This window comes from Canis lupus, chromosome 11, assembly GCF_011100685.1.
Source record: "Canis lupus familiaris isolate Mischka breed German Shepherd chromosome 11, alternate assembly UU_Cfam_GSD_1.0, whole genome shotgun sequence".
Classification (NCBI taxonomy): domain Eukaryota; kingdom Metazoa; phylum Chordata; class Mammalia; order Carnivora; family Canidae; genus Canis; species Canis lupus.
In genome coordinates, this window is record NC_049232.1 from 71,290,020 (window position 1) to 71,317,781 (window position 27,762).

At 49.2% G+C, this 27,762-nt stretch overlaps 1 protein-coding gene across 3 annotated transcripts in view; it reads right to left on the reverse strand.

The window, feature by feature from the left end:
- Positions 1 to 27,762, reverse strand: part of ASTN2 (astrotactin 2) — an 852,112-nt gene that overhangs the window by 631,469 nt on the left and 192,881 nt on the right. For all 3 annotated transcript variants that reach the window (XM_038553226.1, XM_038553225.1, XM_038553224.1), the window contains exon 3: positions 25,420 to 25,804. In XM_038553226.1, the coding sequence (XP_038409154.1) occupies positions 25,420 to 25,804 (385 nt within the window). The remainder of the gene's footprint in view (positions 1 to 25,419; positions 25,805 to 27,762) is intronic.

Consider the following 27,762-nt stretch of genomic DNA (forward strand, 5'->3'; position numbering starts at 1 on the left):
TTCCGCACACGATATGGATAGTGTGATGGCTTACACTCAGTCCCTTGAGGGGAACCTGGTGATGTACTGGGGTCTTTAAAGTATACTTGCAGGTGGGAGCTCCACATCCTTGAGAATTTAATGAAAGGGCCTTTTCTTAGAAAATGCTAGTGTAAGACAATGGTCTACAATCCCCACTGGTTTTCAGGCACAAATACCAAGACGTCAGGCTAGGAACCCCAGGGTTAAAAGAAAGCAGAGTCACCACAGGAGTACTGTTCTTACGTGTTGGGCTGGAACCCATAAGGAACTACATTCTCTACGGCCACCCAAATGAACACAAGTTGCCTGAAGCAAGATGAATGTGATCATTCTACGCTGTTTGCTATTCTCTCCTACTCTATTTTTTTGTTTTGTTATATTTTATTGCAGTTCGGCTTTTTTCATGTTTTCAAATGCTGACAACGATTCAATATGTTGATCCTACTTGCAGTTCGAATAACACCGTTGAAAGGATGACAAGCATACTTTTGAGTTTGGCCTCTGCGATTGGTAGTATGATCAACGGACAAAACACATCCCCTCTGAGCCTTAGTTCCTTCAACTGTGAAACAGAGATAATGATGCCTACGTTAAGAGCTGAACAAACTGGGGTTAACACCAGGGGAAATCACCACATAGATTTCCCCCCGCACAAAATAGGTGTTCAATAAATGGTAGTGATTACAGAGGCTGCTAATAGGGGAATTAGAGCAGAGCTAACTCCCTCTTGCCTGGGGGGCTGGGAAGGAAGATGAAGGGAAAAAAATCCCAGTCATTTTCTACCCAGGGGGTCTTTCTGTTTCCCAAATGTAACTATTTGCTGAGGGGAGGGGACCCTACTCCAAATGCCTCTGTTTGCTGTGACAGGATTTATAAATAAGTAAAATGCTTCATCAAACATTTATAGTTGTGTGTGAGAGTCAAAAAAATAAAAATAAAAAATAAAAGGGCACGTGAGCTCGGGATTTATTTATAGTGACTCCCTGTTTTCCTTTCCACCACAATTTCACAGCTTCGCTTCCATTTGCTTATGATTGTTCTTGGATGAACTTCACTTCCAAGCAGAAGGTATTAATTATTAAAACACAGACCAGAAAAAACAGCCCACACTGCTCCCCCAAACAATGACAGGATGATGCAGCAGAAGGAAGCCACCAGAAAGGAGGGCTTAGGATTGCCAGCACATGCTTTCCCACAGAGCCAACCCTTGGCAAAACTCATTTAAACACACACGCTGCGGGCACCCACTGTGTTCCGCCTGGGGGCTGCGCCAACCACGGGGAGGGGTCAACGATGAATTAGACCCTTTCTAACTCATCTCGGAGTGAAGGGAGGGAGCACCCAGCCAAGGAGGGAGGAGGTGTGTAAATACCAAAGCACACTTGAGGGGGGCAAGTGCCCCTGCACTAAGCATGCTGGGAAGGGCAAAACAGGGGGAAAAAACCCCTCTCAGGAGGCATCCTGGTCCTGGGGGCAGCGCAGCTTTGGGATCAGGCTCTGGCGGGTTTAGACCCCTTGCTCTCATGCCTCCTGGCTCTGTGATCTCAGGTATGCTACGGCCATCCCACTTGTGACAGCAATGTGATCATACCTCCCTGGCAAAGGTCACAGCTGGGATTAAATATGAAAATCCACGTGAGGGATCCCTGGGTGTCGCAGCGGTTTGGCGCCTGCCTTTGGCCCAGGGCGCGATCCTGGAGACCCGGGATCGAATCCCACATCGGGCTCCCGGTGCATGGAGCCTGCTTCTCCCTCTGCCTGTGTCTCTGCCTCTCTCTCTCTCACTGTGTGCCTATCATAAATAAAATAAAAAAAAAAATTAAAAAAAAAAGAAAATCCACGTGAACTGCTAGACATATGTAAACATTCTTTAAATAGTACATATTTAATCGTATTACTATGGACACATATTTAGCATATAGTAGGTGCTAAATAAATAGTACGTCTGTCTCCTCCTCCTCCTCCTCTTCCTCCTCCTCCTCCTCCTTCTCCTCCTCCTCCTCCTCCTCCTCCTCCTGTCCTTGCTTGAGAATATTAATTGGATTCAAAATTGCACCAATGTCCTGGCCACTCCAACCGCAGGATGCTTCTATATCACTGCTACCCCTCCACTCCCCACCAAGGGTATTCTCCTTCCCTGACCCCGGGCTCAGTCGGCTTCATAATTTGTCCGTTAATGTGTTCACTGAACAGCTAATACCATTAATATTGGTTCACTAATATTGATTGAGCATCTGTCATGTGACACCCCTGGTGTGGGCACTTGGGATTCAAAGAAGGAGAGAGATGAAATATCTCCATGAACCTTCCCATGGGGGAAAGGTGGCAATTACGTGCACGAGTGAGCCCAATGCAGGCTAGGTCAGGGGGTGCTAACACTGAAAGGAAAGGAAAGGCCAGGAAGAAGAGCAGGAATTTCTGGGGAAGGGGGATGCTACTTAAACCAGTCCTGGGTTATGGAGAGAGTAACATCTGTGCAGGGACCTGGTGAGGTCATCACACAGCCAGGTGGGTGTCTAAGGGGAGAGAACCTGAGGAAACAGAAGAGCATGTAAACTTGCCCTGAGTGGGGAGCACATTGGGCCTCAGACCGTCTCTCACTTTGGCCTTCTAAAGGGAAGAAAGGAGAAGATTGATCCAATTTCACAACCCAAGTCTATTTTTCCCACACACTAATGAGAAGCAATCTGTACCTTGCCAGTGTTCACGTTAGACTCTGCAAATCCATGCACAGATGCCTGACTGTGTGTTCTGGCCCTGGGCTTGCTGACAGCACCATCACTACCAACCACGTCCCTCTCAGGCTCTGAGCTTTACCAAGGCCAGAGCTCTCAGCAGCATCCAAGAGCACAGACTGGAATAATCTTTGACAACAGTAGGGTCTCACACGGGGATGGAAACAAAGCAAAATCAAGAAACACAAGGAGAAAAAGAAAAAAAGAAAGGAGGCATGGAATAAATATAGTTCTTTTTGCTGAATTAATTCAAATGTTCACAAGTGCATGGTGTTTCCCAGAGCACAAATGAGAGGGTAAATGTCAAGTATAAAGAAAGAGTAAGGGCCACAGAAGAACTTGCCTGCCTGGGTTCCTGACCTAGCTGTGTGACTTGGAAAAGTCTGCTTAATCTCTCTGTGCATAATTCCTCCATCAAGGAAATAAAAATAATAGGGGCACCTGGGTGGCTCAGTCGGTTGACGGCTGTCTATTGATTTCAGCTGTGGTCATGATCTCGGGATCATGGGATCAAGCTCTGGGTCGGGCTCCATGCTCAGCATGGAGGCTGCTCAAGATTCTTTAGCTCCTCGTGCCCCTCTCCCAGCTAGTGCTAAATAAATAAATAAAATATTTAAAAACAAACACGAATGATAATAAACCTCGAGATAAGCTTATCCCAAAGGATTTATGTTAGAATAAAATGAATTAATCTGGGTAAATGTGTAGAACCGTACCTGGCTTGGAGTAAATGATCATAAAAGTTAGTTAATGTTTGGGAGGACGGATATACACATTTCTATAAATTCATATACAGAACACTACACAGCAATAAAATAAAATGAATCATGAGTACCTGTAACAACATGGATGAACCTCATGGATGATAGTTGAATAAGAAGAAGCTAGACACACAAGAGGGCACACCATAGGATCCCGTATCTATAAAGAATAGGAAAGGGCACCAGGCAGGCTCAGGCGGTTGAGTATCTGCCTTCAGGTCATGGTCTCAGGGTCTTGGGATCCAGCCCCACATGGGGCTCCCTGCTCAGCAGGGAGTCTGCTTCTCCCTCTCCCTCTACCCCTCCCCACTGCTCGTGTTCTCTCTCTCAATCTGCTCTCTCTCTCAAATAAATAAATAATTTTTTAAAATAAAGAATAGGAAAAATGAACTGATGGGAGAGGTCGGAATACTGGTTGCTTTTGAAAGATATCTTCTAGGAAGGTACAAGAAGGAAACTTCAGGAGTGCTGGAAGCATAAGACTGCCCACTAGAACCTTCTGGGAGAAGAGGGTTGTTCATGTTCTGTGTCGTGCAATGCAGGTCACTGTATAATACAAAAGGCACATGTGACTTCTGAGTCTTTGAAATGTGGCTTGCAAAAAAAAAAAAAAAAGAAAGAAATGTGGCTTGTGTGAACAAGGAACTAGATGTTTAGTTAATTTTACTTTATTATTTTATAGAGAGATCAAGAGTGAGCAAGCACAAGTGGTAGAGGGAGGGGCAGAGGGAGAAGGAGAGAGTCCCTATGAAGGCTTCCTGTTGAATACAGAGCCAGACCTCAGGGGGCTCGATCCCAGGACCCTGAGGTCATGACCTGAGCCAAAATCCAAAGTCAGTTGCTCAACTGACTGAGCCACCCAGGTGCCCCCTGTGAGCGCAGTTCTAAATCTCAGACTGGATGGTGGTAACATGAGCATATGTATAGGTTAAAAAATGCATCACAGATATACTTAAGATTTGTGTAATTTATAGACTTTACCGTATATGTGTGCCAGCCTTCGAAAGTTAGCTAGGATTATGAATGCACATACATCACCTCACTTGCTCCTTGCAAACCCAGTGCAATGTGGGAGAACAATTGTGGTCCTTCCTGCAGTAGCTAAACCGAGGCTCAGGCAGGTGGCTGTGGTTCTCAAGTGGTTGCACAGAGCTCATAAATGGCAGGGTAGAGGACAAGTCCACGCAAGCCCCTTCTTACAAATGGGAAAAAGGCAATACAAAATGACCCTGCTGAGCCAGTTCCATGCAACGATTCATTAATTCAATCCATACTTTTTTGAGCACCTGCTAAATGCCAGGCACTATTCCAGGTGCTTGGCATGGAGCAGTGGACAAAGCAAAGAAAAGTCCTTTTTTTCATGGAGCTGACAGCAGAAGTCTTTGGTCACTTTACATTCTGAACACCATGGAGAATCCCTTACCTGAGGTGACTTGACCATGAGCCAAACTGTGAAATCAGACTCAACTAAGCATCTATTAGCTATCTATTTACTGTCAGAAAATCCTAGACTTGAATCTTGATTCTTTCTGGAGCTGACTAGCCTCGTTGTTTTTCTGTGCCTTAGCTCTTCCATTTATAAAATAAAGGATGAAGAAGACATAGTGGGAAAAAATACTAACTAAAAGAAAGGCGAAAAACATTATTAGTAGCCAAAACATTCATTACATAATGGTAAAAGATCAATTCCCTACAAAAAATAAATAGCAGTCCCACAAGTTTATTCACTTAACAACGTAGTCCTAAAACATAAAAAAAAAAAATTGCCAGAAATAAGGAAAACTTACCAGTCTAGATTTTCAATAGAAGATTTTAGCACAATTGTCTCAGAAATAACAGTAACAACAAAAAACTAGGTGGATAGAAACTTAGATATAGATATTTTGGTCAATACAATTAACAGGTAGGATCTAATGGTTAAACATGAAATCTTTTGTCTGATAATTGGAAAATGTAGGAGGTTTCTCAAACACATAGGAAGCATTTATAAAGAGTAACCATTTCCCACAGTACAAAGCAAGCCTCAACAAATAACTAAGAACTGAGTAAGCATCCAGATCATACTCTCTAACAAAACAAAATAAAATGAGTGTCAATAACCAAAATCTTAAAAAATATATATAACCAAAATCTTCTGAAGATTTATGTTTATAATTGGTGGGGTGAGGCTCAATCAGTTGAGCACTGGACTCCTTGATTTTAGCTGGGGTCATGGTCTCTGGGCCATGGAATCTGCCAGAGTCAGGCTCCAGGCGTTGAGTGCAGAGTCCACTTGGGGTCCTTGATATTTTTCTCTCTCTCATCCTACCACTCTCCCCCTACTCACACCTCTAAATAAATAAATACGTAAATAAACAAACAAATAAATGAAATCTTTTTAAAAAACACAAATTGGTGGGGGTGGGTGGCTGAAATAAGTGATGGGGATTAAGGAGCACACTTGTGATGACCAGTGGGTAATGGACAAAAGTGTTTAATCACTATATTGTACACCTGAAAGTAATACTACATTGTATGTTAACTCATTGGAATTGCAATAAAAACCTTAAAAATGTTTGATATAATTAATGCTTCAAAGAAGAAACAAAGAAATTTGAAAAATATTTAGAACTAAATGTACACCATATAGCAACACAAGTTCTACAAATAAAGCAATACCTAAAAAAAAATTAGATATTTAATGGAAATATTAGTCAGGGAGAAAGACTGAAAATTAATGAGCTAGACTTTTAATTCAAGAGTCTTAAAAAGAATAATGGTAATAATAAAGGATGTAGAGAGAAGAAAATGATTAAGATGGAAATTAATGATGTAGAAAAGAAACAGTATAGAGTATCAATAAACCATGACCTAATTTAAAAAATACTAATGAAACACATAGAATATCAACAAGATTGAGAAAAGCCCAAATAAACCCATATATGGAACTAAAATGAGGATATGATGATAAATATGGTAGAGAGTTGGGATATACACAGACACACATATGGATTTAAAGATACCCATACAAATATGTACATATAATTTTTTTTTTAAGTTTTCATTTGTTTGAGAGAGAGAGAGAGCACAAGCAGGGAGGAGCAGCAGAAGGAGAGAGAGAAGCAGACTCCCCACTGAGCAGGGAGCCCGAGTGGGGCTTGATCCCAGGACTCTGAGATCATGACCTCAGCTGAAGGCAGATGCTCAACCAACTGAGCCACCCAGGTGCTCCCAAATACGTACATTTAACACTATAAAAAACACAAAGCATTATGTCCATAAATGGAGCAACTTAGACCAAAATCAGTGACCCTAAGGAAAAGTGCCCAATACCAAAACTGACTCAGGAAGAAACAGATAACTGAAATAGCCATAAAAAAATAACTGAATCAATAGAGGATTTACATCTAACAAAGAAACAAACAAAAATAACAGGCCCAGACAGATTGAGGCATAAATTCTAAAAAATGTCAGGAGAGAGTCCTCAATTCCATGCAATAATTACATATACCAATAGTCATACATAACAGCATGATAGTATAAGAGGGAAGCTGCTCAACCTTGTGTTTTATGTAATAAGGATAACACTGATATTGAAAGTTGTCAAAGAGGTTAGAAGATATCAGACTCTTTTACTAATAGAATACATATCACCATAATACACTATACAGCCCGAAGAGAACACATCATCATCCTACTTCATGCATTAAGACTGTTTAATAAAATGTAACCCCAATTACAATTTTAAAAATTCTTAGTACACTAGGAACAGAGGAGGAATTTCTTTAGTATCCAAAGCTACTACAAAAATGTCATACATTATGACAGATTTTTTAGGATTCTTCCCTTTAAGGTCAGGAAGAAAAATGACATGGTCTGTCATCACCTGAATTCAGCACTGAATAAGAGGCCCCGTTTACAGGGGCAACAGGATAAAAGAAAACAAATACAAGATACACAGACTTGCAAAATGACTGTTAATTATATGATTTTTTCACATGGAAATAAAAGAAAATCTAGAGGCAAAGGGTAATAAAATAATGAATCATATTTTCTGGACTTGTGATCAATGAGAATCTATTTCTATACACAAAGAAACAACAATTAAGAAACGCCGTAAAAATGAAAAGACACAATTTGCTCTAGTTGTGGAAGTGGCAATGTCCCTAGAAATTACATACAACAAAAGGGTGTGATATGCGTATAGAGAAAATTTAAAAACTATGTTCAAAGGCATAAAAGAAGGCCTAAAAAAAAAGATATATATTATTTCATGGATAGGAAGTCCGAGTTTTGTGAATTTCACAAATTGATTTTATAAATTTAATTCAATCCCAATTCCAGCACTGCTCTTTCTAAAATAGGAGAAGGTTATCTTAAAATTCACATATTCACATAGAAGAGTAAAGAGAAAAGAAGAGCCAAGACACTTCAGTAAGAACAATGAGGGGTCCTGCCCTATCTGATACCAAGACATTATAGAACTATAATAATTCAAAGTGTGTTACTAGAACAAGCATCAGTATATCGACCAGTGAAAAGCAATAGAGAGATCAGGAACTGGTCCCCAGACACAGAGACTTTGTCTATGGTGGTGGTGTTAGAAATCCACGAGTAAAGAGGGACTCTTTATCCACGTGAAAAAATAAAGCTAATTAGATTTATAACTCATCACATATACAAACAAGTCTAGGGCTAACGACCTACATGTAATAAGCCAAACCCTAAGAATCTAAAATAAAATACAGGAGCATCTTTAAGACATTAGGATAGTAAGAGATTTATTCCCAAAGTCACAAGAAGCATAAATGAGAAATGAAAATAATAATAATAAAATAGTAATAATAATAATAATAATAAATTCTGTAGCATTCAAATCAAAGTCTTCAAAATGAGGAAGCAATTCTCCCAACAAAATGAAAACATAAGTCACAGATTAGAAGATATTTTCAAAAAGACCAAGGGCAACTTATTTTTTATGAGATTATTATCAATATTTATAAAGAACTTCTTTCAATTAATAAGAAAAAGGAAAACGTGCAATGGATAGAATCAGGAAGTCGGAAGAACAAAACTGAATATAAGAGGTTTAACCTCATTAGTAATCTCTGACATGCAAATTAAATTAGCTTTGAAGTTATAATTTTATATCCTACAGATGGGCAAAATGTAAATCATCTGATAATAAGTGTTACTGAGAATTTGGGAAAACAGTAGCTTTTATACATGGCTGGTGGGTGTGTGATAAGGTACACGATTGAAAAGCATGAAGGAGAGTCCTAGATGTCATCACAACGACCATACATGAAGTAGAAGTATAAACACTCAAACAGGAGGGGAACACCAACTTTAGGGTATGAAGAAGGGAATCAGGGAAGGCGATAATTTAGCTGGGTAATTTCAAATTTTATTTATACAAAAAGTATCTGGGGGCATCTGGGGGGCAGTCAGTTCAGTGTCTGCCTTCAGCCCAGGGTCCTGGGATGGGGGTCCATGTTGGGCTCCCTGCTTCTCCCTCTCCTGCTATAGCCACCCCTGCTTATGCAAGTTCTTTCTCTCTGTGTCAAATACATAAAATAAGAAGAGAAAGAAAGAGAGAGAAAGAAAGAAAGAAAGAAAGAAAGAAAGAAAGAAAGAAAGAAAGAAAGAAAAGAAAAGAAAAGAAAGAAGAAAAAGAAAAGAAAGAAAAGAAAAGAAAAGAAGAAAAGAAAAGAAAAGAAAGAAAAGAAAAGAAAGAAAAGAAAAAAGAAAAGAAAATATCCAAGGCGGCAGCAGTTGGTTAAACATCCAACTCTTGATTTCGGCTCAGGTCACGATCTCAAGGGTTGCGAGATTGAGCCCCGTGTCACGCTCTGGAGTCTGCTTGAGATTTTCTCTCTCCCTCGGCCCCTCCCTCCCTAAAATAAATAAATAAATATATTTTTAAAATCTGATGTATACCACAGAATAACATTTTGCTATAATTTGGTGGTAAGAATATTTCTATTCATATATTGATTTACTGTCTGGTCAAAGGAGCGCATCACCTACACCGCAGGAGGACCTTCAAAGAGATGCCGTTCAAGAGAGCGGACGCCGCACGGGAGGAAACAAAGACGAAGCCACGGGAAAAAGCGGTACTCGGAGGAGCACACACGATTCTAGAGCTTCGGTGTCACGATGGACCCCCGCGTCGCAGCAGGCAGCCAGCGCCAGGGGGAAAACCGGGCTGTCAGATTCAGATTCCCATGAAATTAAAATAACCGTGTGGCCAGAGAACACAGCCGTCCCGGCTCCAAGTCCTGGACTGATGTCGCTGTCGTGAGCCTGGTGTGAGGTATGAGCCAACATCCTCAGCTCGCCCCCGTCGGGGGCATCAGACTTTCCCTGCAACTGCGTCTTGGGAACAGCTGCACTGGTGCGCCCTCCCCTTCCTTACGCCCGGAAACGCTTGGCCTGAGGGCCCAGGCTCTGAATCTTCTTGCCAAGCAATCGGAGCTGCCCCCGACTCTGCAAATCCTCTTAGAAGAAAAGCTCAGACCCGGACCCGGCACGAAAAGCTCCCCACTCGAGAAAGGAGTGAATGGATCGTAGATTCTCATCGCGGAGCCACGGACAGAAGTTGTTCATTTGCAAGGACTGTGGATGCGATTACCCAGGGGCACACAGTAGGCACCAGCTGTGTTCGCCGCAGTGACTACCATCAGGCCTACATGCAGGATGCCCCGTTCTCCCAGCCTCCACCTGTTCCCTACGTCCTCTAGCCTCCCCTCAGCAACACAAACGTGACCTTGACGCTCCTTTGCTCCACACCTTCCAACGGCTTCAGGACAAAATCCCAGCATCGTACCATCACCACTTCGGCCCCGCGATCTGCCCTACGTTAGGTTCCAGTAGGTTCTCACCGCCTATAGCTTTCACGTTTCCCACTCCGCTCACCCCAAAGCGTAAAAAATAAATTTATTATTAAAAAAAATATATAAATTATATATATTATATATATTTATATTTTTTATATATCTATATATAAAATACCAGATACTGCATATACATCATCACCTGGAGATAAGTGAGCCAGCATACAAACCATTTCTGGCTCCCACAGGATGGAAGAGTCCCCAAGAGGTACGATGGACTAAGTAGCGTATGACACTCACCCGGATACAAACACCATGGGTTGCAGTGGTAGGAGAAAGTCCAGAGATGCTCCCCTTGCTCCTGAAAGGAGGTACCGCCTCTTCCTCTTCCAGCTGCTTCCCCTCCTCACACCCCTCCCTGGCCGTCTCTCCCCCTACCTGTAAGTTCCCTCAGTAGATCTAGGTGCCACACCAGGACATGGGGCGGGGCGGGGGGGGGGGGTGCCTGGCGGCTGGTATTTTTTTATTTGCTCCATCTGGCGATTCTGAATTGTCAAGAGAACGGGGCTCCCACTTCAAATGTCATAACCTAACAAATTTATGGTGAAAACTCCCGTCCAAAGGTGGGCTGTGCTGTGTCTGTGTGATGGATGCACAGGCAGACATACGGAGCTGGCAGGCAGGGCAGGGCAGGCCCCCCTGCCTTACTCCATCTTATGCTCCCAGCCCCCAACCTCCCGTCCTGGCTCGCTGCAGACCTGCCCCTTCCTAGATCTGGTGAAAACCGGTGGTTAGGGACTCAGCCCACCCCCTCCTCTCTTTATTTTGTCATCTCTTTTCTGCAGATCATGTCCTTCCTCTTTACCCTCCCTCCTAAGGACACAGGATCCTAGGACACGGGACTGGATGTTCCCTCCCGTTCCATGGAACGAAGAGGGGGATGGAGGTCCAGCGTAGGGCGCCTGAGTCAAAACAAACAGCACATCTGCAAAAGAGTCTGAATAAAGCACAGGGACGTCCGCTCCCAGGCATGCACGATGGCATCTCCTGGAGCCTCCCAGCTCCTCGTGTCACAGTGACAGTCTTCCATGGAGCTCCCTGCCCTTATTCTAATCTACGCTGATGCCGCCACCTTAGGAATCCTTCTGGGAAGAAAAATATCTGGGCATGGCGCTCCCTATGCAGAAGTTTTCAGTGGCTGCCTAGTGCCTTCCAGATAAAGTCCATGTCCCCAGGATCTGGACCCTGTCTCGCCTCCCAGTCTGCTCTTCCCATGCATGGCCCCTTGCTCTGCTCCCTCTAGACACCTTGCAGTTCCCAGAATATGCCACTCTTCGTTCTTTCTTGCAAACCCCAGGACCTGTGCACATTGGGTTAAATGATGTATTTCTTCTCTTCAGGGTTCAGCTCACGTGTCACCTCCTGAAGGGCAGCCTTCCCCGTCATCCTCAGCACATTTATATGCTATTTCCCGGGGCGCCTGCGTGGCTCAGTGGTTGAGTGTCTGCCTTTGGCTCAGAGCATGATCCTGGGTCCTGAGATCAAGTTCTGCACCGGGTTCCCCGCAGGGAGTCTGCTTCTCCTTCTGCCTGTGTCTCTGCCTTTTTCTGTGTGTCTCTCATGAATAAATAAATAAATCCTTAAAAAAATAAATAAATGCTATTTCCCACGTATTCCTAGAATGCATGCTCATATTCACATTCTGGCACCTTCCCGGCAATAATTTATGGACGGCTCACTACGCACAGAGCACTGTTCTAAACAATTTACTTGGAAAATTGCATTGAATCTTCACAGCAAATTTTAATCTGGCAACGCTCATATGCCCGTTTCAGGGATGGGGAAACTGAGCCCCAGGTCGTAGAGCTGTGAAGGTCACAGCAGATTGTCCACCGCCTGCACTCTCTAATATGCCATACGGCTGTGATTCCCCGTTTATCCAAATCTCTCTCACACACCATGAACTAGTCAGCTTGCTGAGGCCCCTAGAACCCTAGCACTTGGCACTCTGACTTGAACCCCTGCACAGCCTGCGGACTTGTAAATGGCCACTGAACCCAGGGCCCCTTCTCTCTTGCTTTTTTGTTTTCAAAGCATGCTAGACAGTAGGACGGTGAGGTGTCTGCAACACACGGACTCGGGCCCAGCAGACCCAGAGACCCCGATGTAAATCCTCGCTCTCTTACATCCTGCAGCTTGAAACAGTTAAGCTCTCTGACTCCCCGTTTTCCTGGGCTGTAGAACAGGGCTCATGATGAAAACCTGTAGGATAATCGTAAGGATTAAAGAAAGAAATGCATAAAAAGTACATAGCATAGTGCCTGGAACTCAACAGCCAGCAGGTACTCAATAGGTCTTGGCTGTGGCTGCCAAGACCTATCACTCACTGGGTTCCTTCTCATTCTAGTTTGTTCTCTCTCTCTCTCTCTCTTTCTCTCTCTCCCCTCCACCCCGTGACTCTCCTTAATCAAGAGGCATGGCCCCTCAGCAGGACTTGCTTGGGGTCTGTGCGGGCTGAGAGGGGAGCATGGCCGTGCTGGCCCACTAAGCCCAGCACCCCCGTCCACCACGCTGCCACCTTCCAGCTGTGAAATAGAGTCCCTGCTCGAATGGGCCCCAGATATGTCAGGGGGCTGCCAATTTCACAGTTCATGATGCTGCTGCTCCCCCCTGATGAATGAGGTGCCAGCAGCCATGGGCAGGGCCATGACACCGGTCACGTGGGACGCCCCCCCCCCCCGCCTGTGCTTCCCGAGGAGGGGCGAACAGGCCAGCCTCATGCATATTTATGCAGGGAGAGAAATGATTTTGTACTGCCTGCCTTCCCCAAAAATAAATAAGATTTCACCCAAGTCTCGTGCATTTCCCTCAGTGAACTCAGCATGCTTCAGGGAAGAAAAACCACACACACACACACACACACACACACACACACACACACACACACAACTAGGGGAAACTGAAAACACTTTATACCACTGATCTGAGCAGAGCATCTGATGCCAAGAATGACCCAGGGGACATGGGAGATATTAAACCCTGGAGCATGGATAGGGTTATTTTAAAATTAATCTAGTTCTACCCCCATAACCCTAGGGGAATTAAAACGGATAAGGCCCAAACTCAGTGGGGCACATGAAGCCTGCCCCACCACTCCTGAAGTCACTGTTGTCCACCTAGACCATCCCTCAGCTCAGACCCAGATGCTCTCTATTCCCTGTGACAGCCAACCAGACCCAGCTTCCATGACGCCCTCCCCAGGGACGGTGGAAGGAACGTTTTCGTTTTTTGTTTTTTTTTTCATTTTTTATTTATTTATGATAGTCACAGAGAGAGAGAGAGAGAGAGAGGCAGAGACACAGGCAGAGGGAGAAGCAGGCTCCATGCACCGGGAGCCCAACGTGGGATTCGATCCCGGGTCTCCAGGATCGCGCCCTGGGCCAAAGGCAGGCGCCAAACCGCTGCGCCACCCAGGGATCCTGGAAGGAACGTTTTCATCTCAGAACGACCCCAAGCCCTCCATCCCAGACACATTATCTCTGGAAAGCCACTTTAGCTTGCCATGCCTCAGTTTCCCCATCTCTGTGTAACAGAACACTCGGGCCCAGGTCCCACACTGTGTTCTAGTCTTGCTGGCCTCCGGGTCACCAAATGGGCCAAGCTTTTTCTTTGCAAAAGTCACTTCCTCAGCATTTTGGCTCTTCATTTGGCTAAATGCTACATATCCCTCCGACGTGGGCTTAGGTCTCCCCTCCTCAGAAAGGCCTGCAGGACAGCCACACTGAGGCCATGCTCCCCTTTCCTCTCCCAGAGACCTTAGTACATTCCCCTGCTGGCAGCTGTGTATTAAATTTGGAAATGTGCGATGAGTTGGAACAGGTCATAAGTCCATGTTCCACTGGTAGGCGATGCGTCGGAGGGCAGGGTTCATCCAGCCTCTGCTCAGTCCCAACCAGGACCTTGTCACAAATGTGTGAGTGAACCGGGGGCGGTGGGGAGCTGTGGGAATTAAGCAAAGTAGCACACGAAGGGCCTGATCTGTTTGCAGAGGATGCTCAACACAAGAATCACTAGCATTCATTGAGCCTTTTCTTTGCAAACACACTATTTCACGTGCTGTGACATGTTCAACTCATTTCGTTTGCCAACAGGGAGATGCATTGTCTCATTTTCCCTGCTTTAGAGATGGGGACAGTGAGAGGTTGGGACATTCACTCATTTGTCCAAGGGTATGCACAGCTAGTATCAGGAACTACCAGGGGTAAACGGGGACAGCCTAGCTCGAGCCCACATGCCTAACGGCCTCCAGAGAGATCTAATCTCCACTCCATCTTCCCTCTTGGATCTTTCTTGGCCTGAAAGACCCTAGTTGAAGGCTCTCCCTCTCTCATGAAGTCCTTCCTAATTTTCCATCCCTATTCTCTTCCTTTTTGGAAACCCACACCCCCTTTCCCCAGACCCTTGCACAGACAACTGGAATTACAACATGTGGCCCTTGCAATCAGAATATTCTCTACCACCATCTGGCCTTTGGGTAGGAAGAGGCAAACTTTATTTTCCTACAATGTGGGGAAAGATTTCTGTTTCTACAGGGGATATTTCTTAGAGTAGGGAAGTTGCTTTCTCCTCCCAGGCCCTCCAGGGTAACACTCACACTCCAGAACACAACCAACCTAACAGCCAGGAGCACCCTCCCTTCTTAGAGTTCTGATATCACCTCTGTCCTGAGAGTCCCAGGACCTAAGAGCTGGTAAGGGAAGTGGAGACCTCACATGCACTTGGCCATGCATCAAGAGTCTGGCGGAGGCCCAGGGACAAAGAGGGCTTGACTTGGGCCGCGTGGCACGCTGAAGGCAGAGCCGGGCTCCCTCATCCCCCTCCAGTGCCCTCCGCTCTGTCTCCCCCTGCTTTCTCTTCCCTGAAGGAGAACTACAGGTACAACAAGCGGCCATTGCCAAGGACACAGCAGGATGGGACAACGCGGTGCTGCACCAAAGCTGGCTGCCTATGTATCCACTGAGGGAGGCTCTCTCCCAGGGTGATGAACAGCGCCAATCAGGCGGCACTTAACATAATTATAATGAAGTGGCTGCATCTGGCCTCCCAAGGCTTCGTTCACCAGGGAAATGATGAGGAAGTGATGTCTCTCTCTCTCTCTCTCTCTCTCTCTCTCTCTGCCAACCTCCTGGGACTCTAACCGTATAGTCCTGGAGCCAGGAGGCTATACAAAGAGGCTTGAGACTGACCTCTGCCACCTATTAGCCCAGCTAGAACGAGAATTACTGGCGTCCTTTGTCCCTTCTGCAGCATTTCTGTGTAAGGACATACCAGGAGATCAGAGTCTGCATGAGACAACGTCTTCCCTTTCCTCTTAAAGAGCTCCTGGCTTTTCTAAGAACTTCTCCTCCTCCCCACCCACACCCTGTTAGTCCTGCCAGCTGGGCATATGGCACTAAGTTCTGGTTCAACCTCCATTGGCCCTGTGCCCGATGTGTATCCCCAGCCCCAGAATTCTGGTGAAAGGGGCAGAAGCAGAAAGACGTAGGAGTTTAGCCCTGAAAGGGTCCAAGCTGCTCATTAAGGGCAGATGAGAAGACTGAGGCTCAGGAATATATGATTTTTCCCAAGACCATTCATGTGTATGACGTGTGGCCTCTGCGCCAGGCTATTCATGCATTATTGCATTCCATTCTCAAAACAACTCTAGCAGTCCAACGTTAGCATTCAACCGGCTTCACAGATCAAGAATCTGAGACTTAAAGAAGTGAGTTAGCTTGTCCAACATCAAGGCGCTAGGTGGGGACAGGATTGACACCCGTGACTGCCCCCGGTTCCAAACCCATTGTCTTACTGCTGGCTGGCCACTTGCCAGAAAACCTTCCCATTACTTTTGCTTTGACCGATGGACCAGTGTGTCCTTGAACATTTTGGTGAGTCAAAAGTCGGTTAAATGCCACCCTCTTTTGCATGCATTGCTGGGGTGCTCGCTATTGAAGGGGATCCTGCGGAGAATGCTTTTGTAAAAATAAAGAACCATTTAGGAAAATAATCCATCATTCCCTGATTTATCTCTTTGCTAAGCTGAGCTATTCACAAACCAGATCCTTTGGAAGCAAGACACACCAGTCCTGCTCCGAGCAGATGGCCTCCCCGCTGCTGTGGACAGGGTATGATGCTTTGAGGGCCTGCCATCCCCGCAGGTGCCCGCCTTGGTGAAAGGCAGCTGCAGGTGCTTCGGAGCCCAGGGTCTGCCCTGCTGGGCGCGCTGAGACTCCGCCGTCTGGGCAGAGCTGGTGGGCGTGAGCTCCACGTCTGGGCAGGGACCGCGCCGGCTTAGAGGGCGGGTGGCGGCATGGCCTGGGTGGGGACCGGTCTGTGAGGACATTATGTCCTGGGCATGCGGAATTCCCTCATAGGGCCTCTGGACGGGGGACACAGAAGAGTCAGATCAGCTTACGTGACGAGGCACGGAGCAGAGTCGGGCACGGATGCCGTGACGCGGTAGCCACGGGCAGGGCCCGAGACGCGGACATGGATCCGTGAGGTCGGCGGCACCACGTGTGGTGCACACAGCCTGCTGGCCCTTGTCGGCCCCACAATGGCTCTTCCTCCACGACTCCTGGGGCCGCTTTCTCATCGTCCCGGGTCCCTGGCTTCTCCGACCTTCAGGCAGTGGGGCACCGGTGCGAAGCGAGCGTGCCAAGGTCACACAGACCGAGGTACACATCCGGGGGTGAGCACGAAGCAGGGACACCATCCAGAGCTGTCCCCACTCTGGATGCCTCATTTGGGGAAAAAAAAAACAGGGGGGCACTGGGGGTCCCCGGGGGGCTCAGTCGGCTACGCATCTGCCTTCAGCTCAGGTCATGATCCCGGGGTCCTGGGATGGAGCCCAGGCAATTAGGCCAGGAGCGGGGGGTGGGGGTGGGCAGGGAAGGTGACCAAGAGGGAGGGGGGGCCGCGGGTGGGTCTCAAGCTGCGAGTGGCCCAGGCAGGGGAGGAGGAAGCCCGGGCCCACGGCTGTGTGGTCGCCGGAGGGCCAACAGCTCTTCGGGAGCAGACTCCTGCCCCCCGTGGTGTCCACTGCCCCAACAGCATGGCTCCTGGACGACGTACAAGGATACTCCCAACTTCAGTATTCATTCCACGGATGAGGGAACACGCACAGCGAGCAAACAGCTGGTTTGAGGGACCACAGCTTGTTTTTAAGATTTTTTTTAATGTATTGATTTATGAGAGACACACAGAGCGAGGCGGAAACACAGGCAGAGGGAGAAGCAGGCTCCCTGCAGGGAGCCCAACGTGGGACTCGATCCCGGGACCCTGGGGTCACGCCCTGGGCCAGAGGCAGACGCTCAGCCGCCGGCCCCTGGGTGTCCGTCATCCTACGCTCATACAGGACGTACACACTACGTGCCTGGGCCAAGGTCCACTTCCAGGGTTGCAGAGGGAAAAGCATCCCTTGAGAAGCGGGGGGCAGGCGGGCGACGCTGGCTGGAGTTAGCCAGGCCCCACGGCCCACACCCAGCAGCACCTGCTGCCCTGCCCCTCCTGGCGCCCCTGCGCGCTGGATACGGTGAGCGCTCCAGACAAACTGTGGTGACTGGTGTTTAGAGTCGCTATCTTCGCGGACCGCTTCAGGCTTGACCACCTCCTGGGCTGGGCATCCTGCACAAAGGAAGGGGAGCCCGAGTCCGGGGTGCCAGGGACTTGCTCTTGGCCTCATGCTCAGTGCACTACAGGGAGGGGGAGTCTGGTGCCAGCTGGGCCCCTCCCCACCCCGCGTCCCTGGCCTCTGGCCCCTGATAGCCTCCGTCTGGCTGGGAGCTCCCAGGGCAGGGAGGCGAGGACGGGCAGTGTGGACATATGCCTCCCAGGAGGCCCTGGGCTCCCCGGGACACACACAGGAGGTGGACTGCTGCTTCCCATGGGCCTCTGCGCCCACGGCTGGGGCGGTGAGGGCGACCTCGAGTCCCCTCCCTCTGGAGGAACGCTGGGGCCCAAGGGCCGGGACAGGGCAGCAGTGACCCCAAGAACAGCCCTCCTGGAGGAGGCGCCACCCCTTGGCTCCTGCTATGCTGGGGAACCCAGGCCTCCCAGAGTCTCCAACAATGGGGGAGGCGGAAACGCAGGTCCAGGTCGGGATGATTAGGGACTCGGCTGAAAGTGTGAAAGGCACTCCCGGCGCACGCGATACAAGACCAGAGAGACGCCCCTGGGGGCCAGGCTCGACCCTGGGGACTCCAGAAGGTAACCCGTATTCTCCGGTATCCCCGGCACCTTCCCCTCTGAGAGTCAACACCACCCAACACCCCCCCCCTTCTCGTCTTGACTCCAACTGCTTAACACCTTTGTGAGAAATCATCCCCTCTTTCCCAATGACTCCTCATCTCACTGACAGCAAAAGCTAACACCCTTACCTACCAGGCTCGACATGACCTTCTTTTCAATGTCTCTGTGACCCAATTTGTTCCACTGCTCTTCCCCAGGCTGCTTGTTCCTGTTCTTGAACGCCGCGCCAGCACCGTGATGCCACAGGGCCTTTGCACTTGCTCTTCACCCTGCCTGCAGAGTTCTTTCCTCAAATATCCAAACGGCTTACTTCTTCATCTACTATTGTCTGGTCCTCAAATAAGTGAAACCTTTCCTCAGGGCCCTAATTTCCTTCCTTGTTTTATTTCTTCCTCGCTGCAGTGATCATGAGTTGATATTATATATAATCATACATATGATCAATATGTAATATCATACATGATATTATACATATATCGAAATACATATAATATCATATATATAATTGCATATATCATATATATAATACTTATGATTATACGTATGATTATATATATGATATTATATGTATTTTGATATATTTATGCTTATAAAATATTTCTATTTTATATATAATCCTATGTTTTTACATTGACATATTTTTTTTCTTGTTCATTTCCTTATGGGCCTTTCTATATTAGAAAGTAAGCTTAATGGAAACATGCTTGTGTATTAACTGCTTTATCTTTTGTGCCCGGACACATAGTAGAGACATAATTAGAGCTTGCTGAATAAATAAATTAAAAAATAGACACTAACAGGGGCGCCTGGGCGGCTCAGTCAGTTAAAGGTCTGACTATGGCTCAGGTTGTGATCTCAGGGTCCTGGGATCGAGCCTCGCTTTAGGATCTGCTCTTAGTGGGGAGTCTGCTAGTCTTTCTCCCCTCCCCGACTCATGCTCTCTCTCTCTCTCAAATAAATAAAATCCTAAAAAAGAAAACCAGATTAACAACGGTTTCCTTATTTAACAACTGTTTACTGAGATGTTATGACAAGAGGTGTTGAGATAAACGTGTATCAAGGACTTTAAAACAGTCAGATGGTTTGACCCAGTGATTCCACTCCTGGGAATGTATCCTGGGAAAATAATACAGAATAGCAAAAAGCAACATGAAGCCCCAAGATGCTTGCTGCTAACGAGCACCAAATAAGAAGGAAGTAACTGAAAGGTTCACCAATAGATAAGCTATGAGACAGTCCTAAGATGGAATGATAAGCATGTTGAAATATTATGACATAATATTTCGTAAAAGTGTGTAAGATATAAAATCATAGCTTTTCAAGTTTCAATATGTAAAAGAGGAGAAGAAAAAAATAGGAAAACACTGCAAACAGTTACTTTGGCTATTGATGAGGCGTTATGAAAACCCACTAATGGAGGCTCTTTGAACAGTTCCCTATGATGAGCTTACTCACTTTTATATGGAGAAAATATTAGAAAAGTGAACACCGATCGTAGGTGTGGAGGGGGATGGTGATTTCCGACAGCCCCGGGCGGCCCAGCACATGGGGGCCAGAGGCAGGTGGGGGCCCCCCAGGAGGCGGTGGGCCTGAGCCACCCGGACTCTGCTGGTGGCCGTCGGGGCCCCGCTGGGTGAGGTCCAGCTCCCTCCACGGAGGCTGGGACCAGGGACCGGAGCCACAGAGCCCCCGCCTGCTGGGAAATGGCTCCAGCTCGGATCAATCAGGGAACAGTCTCTTCAGCCCCTGGCATTTATCAAACCTCCTCCACCCTCATGTGTCAGCGTGCGGGGGCGGGGGGGGGGGGGGGCTGCCTCTCCAGGGAGCAGACCAATCAAGTCAGAATGCCCGGCACAGCCCTGGAGACGAGCAGGAGCCCCCCCCCACCCCCGCCCCGGGTAGAAGGGAGAAAGGAGAAAGGAGAGGCTGGGAGGTGGGGAAAGGATCACAGAGGGGGGACGGGGAGAGCAAATGTTCAGAGAACGCCCGTTTGTTTTGCTATCGTGGCAATTAATGCTGGGAAGTGACATTTTAAGGGGCTCTGGTGACAGCTTTGGTGACATTCCTGTTTGTGATCCCATGACAAATCTCTGTGTACATCTTATTCTAGAGAGTGTGGAGACAGCTCGGAGGACGGCGGTGCGGGGAAACGAGCTCCTGTGTGGTGCAGGCCGTGCCCAGCCTCTGCATCCAGGCACCAGGGCCACTGTGTGTGTGTGTGGGGGGGGGCGGGGGGTGCACATGTCAAAGCAGAAGCAGCTCTGCTGCAGAGTCAGGGCCCGGAGTCCGCAGCCCTGTTAACTCCACTATTTGGTAACATTAATTAGAGAGAAAATACATGTTCTACTATTCTACAAGACGCCAGTTGAGGGAGGGAGGGGGGAAGGGAGGGAGGGAGGGAGAGAGGGAGGGAGACAGGGAGAGAAGGAGGGAGGGAAGGAGGAGGGAGGGAGGGGGAGGGAAGGAAGGAGGGAGAGAGAGAGAAAGAGAGAAAGAAGAAAGAAAAGAAGGAATGAAAGGAAGGAAAAGAAGGAAAGGAAGAAAAGGAAGGGAAGGAGGGAAAGGAAGAAAGGAAGGAAGAAAGAAGGGAAGAAAAGGGAAGAAAGAAAGAAAAAAAAAAAGAAAAGGACTTCTCATTTAGGAATTCTTGCCAGAAAAAAAAAAAAAAAAGGAATTCTTGCCAGGCGGGCTCGGTCTAGGGAGTCTGTTCATTCAAGCACAGATCTTGCCCCGCTTTCCTTCCTAAGCCCAAACAAGAAAACTGAAGGGAAACAGACGAAGCTGACATTTCGCCACCTGCGAACCAGAAGGAATCGCCCATCGCATTTCACCTGCAGCCCCGCCACACCCATCCCGGGGCCCACGGCTCCCCAGCCTTGCCTGAGCCTGACTCGGGGCCTGCGGAGCCCAGGAGAATGTCCCCCTCCCCCCCCCCCGGCTCACTCCGTGTCGCGGAGGGGCCAGTGATGAAACTTCTCCGAGCCCCGTAGGGCTCTGCGTGTCCCCGAAGGGGCTCGGTGACATACAGAGTACATATAATGTTTATGAAGCCGTTCTGTAAATGTTAAAGGACTGCATAAAATAAAGCGGCTGCTACTGTTTTATGTCCCCGAAACCACGAGCTCCGAGAAGAAAACCATTTCCCTTCGTGCTCCGTCTCTTCATCATTAAATGCAACGTCCTGCTCATAGTAGGTGCTCATTAAACACCTGTTTACTAGTTGAGCGAGTGAGTGAATGGATGAGCGGCGAGGGAAGAGGGCACCCGAAAGAGGATGCGGGGACCGAGTGTCAGCCCACCCCTCGGCAGGAGCCGGCGACAGTGCAAGGAAGACGCGGAGCACAGAGGACACAGGCCTCTACTCTGCAGACTCCAGGAAGTACTTTCCACAAGGAGCAGTTGGGAATACGACGCCACGGCCGTTGAGTGTAAGGAGGTCACACACACAGGTTTCTGCTTTTTACGATAAAGAAATTATCTTTCAGGGACGCCTGGGGGGGCTCAGAGGTTGAGCATCTGCCTTTGGCTCAGGTCAGATCCCAGGGTCCTGGGTTCGAGTCCCAAATCGGGCTCCCCGCAGGGAGCCTGCTTCTCCCTCTGCCTGTGTCTCTGCCTCTCTCTCTCTGTGTCTCTCATAAATAAATCTTAAAAAAAGAAAAAGAAAAGAAAAGAAAAGAAACTTCCCAGAACAGGGGATAACTAAGTAGAGGTCTCTCTCTCTCTATTCCTTTTTCCTTCTTGCTCCTTTCCCTTCCTTTAATCACAAACAGCATGCCTTATTTTTTTCTTCTTTTGTTTTTTCACAATAATATCACAAAATTAAGAAAACCCGGTATCCACTCAGCCACCCCCCTCCCCACCTTCTCCCTGGATAAAGTGATAAATTCGTTATTTTCATTGCCTCGAGCTTGCACGCATAATACTCAGGGAAGGGAAACGTAAACGTAAGGACGGGTAAGAACTGGGAGGAAAACGCCCCACGTATCCGTTGCACGCCCGACACAGCGCTGGGCGGTCACACACCTGCACGACTGAGCCCGCAGCAAGGCGCGGTGGCCAGCTCTCAGCAGCGGGGTGCAGAAGACCTGGGACCTTCTGAGGAGCGGGCATGGCGCGAACGACGCCGGCCACAGCACGACCGGAGAGGCTTCTGAGGCCACCAGGTTCCTAGAGGCTGGGAGCTGCAGGAGGGGCCTCCAGGGTGGGGCTGGTACGGGGTATTGGAGAGCTCGGGGCAGCGGGCCACCTCCCGACCTGACGAAGGGTCAGTCTGGCCATGGGGGGGGGACAGGAGTGGGGTCATCCGCTGAACGTCAAACCCCTCAGGACACCACTCTCGGGGTCTAAAGGCCAAGCCGTGGCCCCTTGGTCAGGGAACTTCCTCCCTCTGCTCTCCAGAGCATGCCCCCCCTGCCCCCCGTCACCTGCAGTTCCAAACCAAACGGGGGCCCACCGAGCCTGAGAACGGCCAAGGCACTTGACGTTACAGGCAAATTCTGAGTGGGGAAGGTGCAGGTGGGATTAGCCTTTGGCAATACGATCTCTGAACCGCTGTGGGATGACTGCTGTTGGGGTGCCCAGCCTCCGACGAGTTGCTCGCTCTTGACAAAACCCAGGCCTCAGGTCCCCCCCCCTAAAGAGAGCACCTCCTCTCCCCAAGTCGCCAGCCGAGGTAACAGAGCACCCATTTGGTCTGAGCTGCTGCGAGGTCGTCCGCCATCCGCCAGTGGAACCTCCCCCTCTCCTGCCTATAGGGGAGGACCCAGTGCTCAGGGCCCTATGGTTGCAAGACCAGCCCCTAGCAGCCGCCTCCAGGCGGTCAGGGTGACAGAATCCCGGGTGGGACCAGAAGTGTGCCCTCCACTTCCTCTTGCCTGCATCTCTTCCTCTTCCCTCCTTATGGGATCTAAGGGGGGCGGAGACAGTGCTAAATGAAGGGCTTTGTGTTCTGACAAACTGCACTTCCTTTTAAAGCCGAGGCAGAAACATTAAAAAAAAAAATACTGTGGGTCAGACGAAAATAGGTGAGGTGAAGGCCCGGCCTGGCACAGGGGACGGTGAGGAGGTTTGCCCAAAGCCAGGCCACGCGAGGACGGCCCGAGGAGCGGGGTTTTCAGCTCAACCTGCTCATCTCCACTTCCCGGGGGCGGGGGGTGTCAGTAAACCATCTGTTTAGAGACAGGAGTGACCCGGAGAACCAGGGAAACATCCGAGACTGTGGCGGCTGGAGCATACAGGGAGGCGGGGGGTGAGCAGTGGACCGGGGTGAAGCATACTCTGGAAGGCCCCCTGAGAGCAGGGGCCTGAGGTCTACAAGCACGGCTCTCGGGATCCGACACGTGCCCCGTACCAGGCCCCGGGGCAGGTAACTGGCACACATTTCATTTTCATGGTGGATCCTTCCGGAACCCTTCAGTGAAGGAACTGAGACCCAGAGGGTTGGATTCTGTTTTTCCAAGGTCACGTGGTAAATAAGGGAGTCAGGATTTGAACCCGGGTCCAGGGGACTCCAAAACCTGCACTCTGGGACTACTGTCTCATTCTCTTCCCTCAATGGGCTTCCAGGCTGGAAAAAAACGTCTCCTCTTACAAAGACCTTTTAAGAACCTTTGAAGAACCCCCCTAGAGTTCTTGTTCGCCCCCTGAGCACCATGGGAAGATGGGTCCAAGAGGAAGGAGAGAAGTAGGACGCAGAGGTCAGAGCTCGAGGGCTGGCCCAACCAGCGGGGCATCCGCTGGATTCACAGATGCAGCGGGTGGCTGTCAGGATGGGGTCTCCAGGCCCAGCCTTCAACCCGTCGTCACCACCCGTATCACAGAGACGATGAGGGGAAATGAGCAAAACGGTGCCTTTGCAGCATTTATGGGACAGGAGTCAAACTCCATCTATAAACGGGCCGGTGCCCCCGACAGTGAATGAAGACAGATACGCATGTACTCTGTGCTGACGTCCAAATAATCGATTGTCCTCCGACGTCAGGGAAACGGGTCTTTGCAACAGCACGTGGGAGGAAGGGTAAGAGGCTACGGTCACCAGAAAGCCCCCTAGGAACCAGCGGCCGCAGCTCAAAAGCTCGGTGATCTCGAGCTGCATCGGCGGAGCACGGCAGCCGGCAAGAGGGGGGAAAGGCGCGGTTTGCTTAGCACAGGAGCATCGCCCCCGTGAGCGGAGGACTGTTCCTTGGGCCTGTGGCCTAACGCACGAAAAGTCAGACTCTCCTCCTACAGGACCGCGACCGGGAGGCTGAAATGTCCGAAACCTACATCACATGAGTCCAGCCAAAGAGACTGGGATTATTTAGGTTGATTTCCAGAAGTTACAGGGCATCTTTTTTTTTTTTTTTTCTTTTTTGCCCTTGTCAAATTTTCCAAGAGCTGCCTTAGAGAAGGAAGATCGGATTCGTTTTCTTTGCAGACACAAAGGCCTGGGGAAACAGATGTCGGTTCAACGGAAGGAAAGTTTTCCTAACAGGAGGGCCTGAAAGTGAGATGGGTTCTCTCCTCTGTGGAGTGAGGAGGTCATCAAGGGAGGTAATCAAGAGACAATGGAGGGATACGGAACTACCTAACTTCCCGTGCTCCTCAAAACTGCAAGAACACAGACTCTCTTGTTCTTTTTTTTCCTCCCATCGCTACTGAAGGATGAGAGAAGACAAACGCTGATAACCCGGCAGGGAGACTGGCCACAAACCCAGAAAGGCTCAGCCCAGAAGGCACCACCTGCGCCCCCATCACCGCCCGGCTCCCCCAGATGCCTACCCCCCGCCAAGGTGGGATGTGACAGGGGAGACTCACCTTTCTTCTCAAAGTCCCCCTTCTCCTCTCCGGGCCGGCCCAGACTGTCCAGGGTGTGGGTCACCTGGCTGCCAAACTCATCCTCCCGGGACACATGGTTGGTGCGCCGGGGCAGGTCCTCGTCGTCCTCGTAGTCGTAGTCATCCAGGATGGGGGTCTCCCGGATGGGTACCCCGATGACGGAGTTGTGAGCCTGCAGCCGAGACGCGCGGAAGCTTTCCCGGGCCTGGGGTCCCAGCAGCACTGACGGGATGTAGTGAATCTCGTGCGTGGCTTCCGTGCTCGCGCTCTTCTGGGGCACCCGGCGGCGTTTCTGCCAGCGGCGCTGCGCGTACAGCGCCACGGTGAACACCAGCAGCAGCAGCAGCAGCGCGATGAGGCCACCCTGGAGCAGAGGGAGGAAGACACGCCGGTGGGCTGCGGGCTCCGGGCCTCGGGGCTGCCCCTGCACCTGCGCGGCGTCCGCTCCCTAAGGCCTCCAGGGTCACCAGCTGTGGCTCGAACGCCACTCGCACACCTGGCTGCCTCTGCATGACCTGGGGCACATGCCACCCACCCCAGTGACCCAGGGCGCCCCCCCAGCATGACCCAGGGCGCATCCCCATCCGTGATCTGGGGCACGCCCCCCACCCCCGCGTGACCCGGGGCACACGCACCCCCCGCCACGTGACCTGGAGCACACACACACCCCCTGCATGACCCGGGGCACACCCCCCACCCCCGTGTGACCCGGGGTGCGCCCCCCAGCCTCTCAGCCTGCACCTGCATGAGGACAAGCGAGAACCCCCACCCATTCTCCTGCACTAGGTTGCCGCGACAATGCCCCGTGGGAGCCACGCAGGTGGCGAGATGCTCGGAGGAGCCCAGGCCTGGGGCTTCACCCGGCTGAGGCCCTGAGTCTCGCCCCCAGGGCCTACACCCGCTCGCTCTCAGCTTTGCTTCCTTGTCTCTAGGACGAGTCCACTGAGGGACCAGGGCACTGTGGCCTTGCTTCCAACCTACTGCAAATAGTGATCCTGGGGTCCTGGGATCGAGTCCCGCATCGGGCTCCCTGTGGGGAGCCTGCTTTTCCCTCTGCCTGTGTCTCTACCTCTCTCTCGGTCTCTCCTGAATAAATAAATAAAATCTAAAAACAAACCAACATCCACATGCAGAAGAATGAAACTCTCTTTCACCATACACAAAGATAAACTTAAAATGGATGAAAGATCTAAATGTGAGACAAGATTCCATCAAAATCCTAGAGGAGAACACAGGCCACACCCTTTTTGAACTCGGCCACAGTAACTTCTTGCAAGATACATCCACGAAGGCAAAAGAAACAAAAGCAAAAATGAACTATTGGGACTTCATCCAGATAAGAAGCTTTTGCACAGCAAAGGATACCGTCAACAAAACTAAAAGACAACCTACAGAATGGGAGAAGATATTTGCAAGTTACCTATCAGATAAAGGGCTAGTTTCCAAGATCTATAAGAACTGATTAAACTCAACACCAAAGAAACAAACAATCCAATCATGAAATGGGCAAAAGACATGAACAGAAATCTCACAGAGGAAGACATAGACATGGCCAACACGCACATGAGAACATGCTCTGCATCACTTGCCTTCAGGGAAACACAAATCAAAACCACAATGAGATCCCACCTCACACCAGTGAGAATGGGGAAAATTAACAAGGCAGGAAACCACACATGTTGGAGAGGATGTGGAGAAAGGGGAACCCTCCTGCACTGTTGGTGGGAATGTGAACTGGTGCAGCCACTCTGGAAAACTGTGTGGAGGTTCCTCAAAGAGCTAAAGATAGACCTGCCCTATGCCCCAGCAATTGCACTGTTGGGGATTTACCCCAAAGATACAGATGCAATGAAACACCGGGACACCTGCACCCCGATGTTTCTAGCAGCAATGTCCACAATAGCCAAACTGTGGAAGGAGCCTCGGTGTCCATCGAAAGATGAATGGATAAAGAAGATGTGGTTTCTGTATACAATGGAATATTCCTCAGCCATTAGAAATGACAAATACCCACCATTTGCTTCGACGTGGATGGAACTGGAGGGTATTATGCTGAGTGAAATAAGTCAATCGGAGAAGGACAAACATTATATGGTCTCATTCATTTGGGGAATGTAAATAATAATGAAAGGGAAAAGAGGGGAATGGAGAAGAAATGGGTAGGAAATATCAGAAAGGGAGACAGAACATGAGAGACTCCTAACTCTGGGAAACGAACTAGGGGTGGGGGAAGGGGAGGAAGGCGGGGGTTGGGGGTGAATGGGTGACGGGCACTGAGGGGGGCACTTGACAGGATGAGCACTGGGTGTTATTCTGTATGTT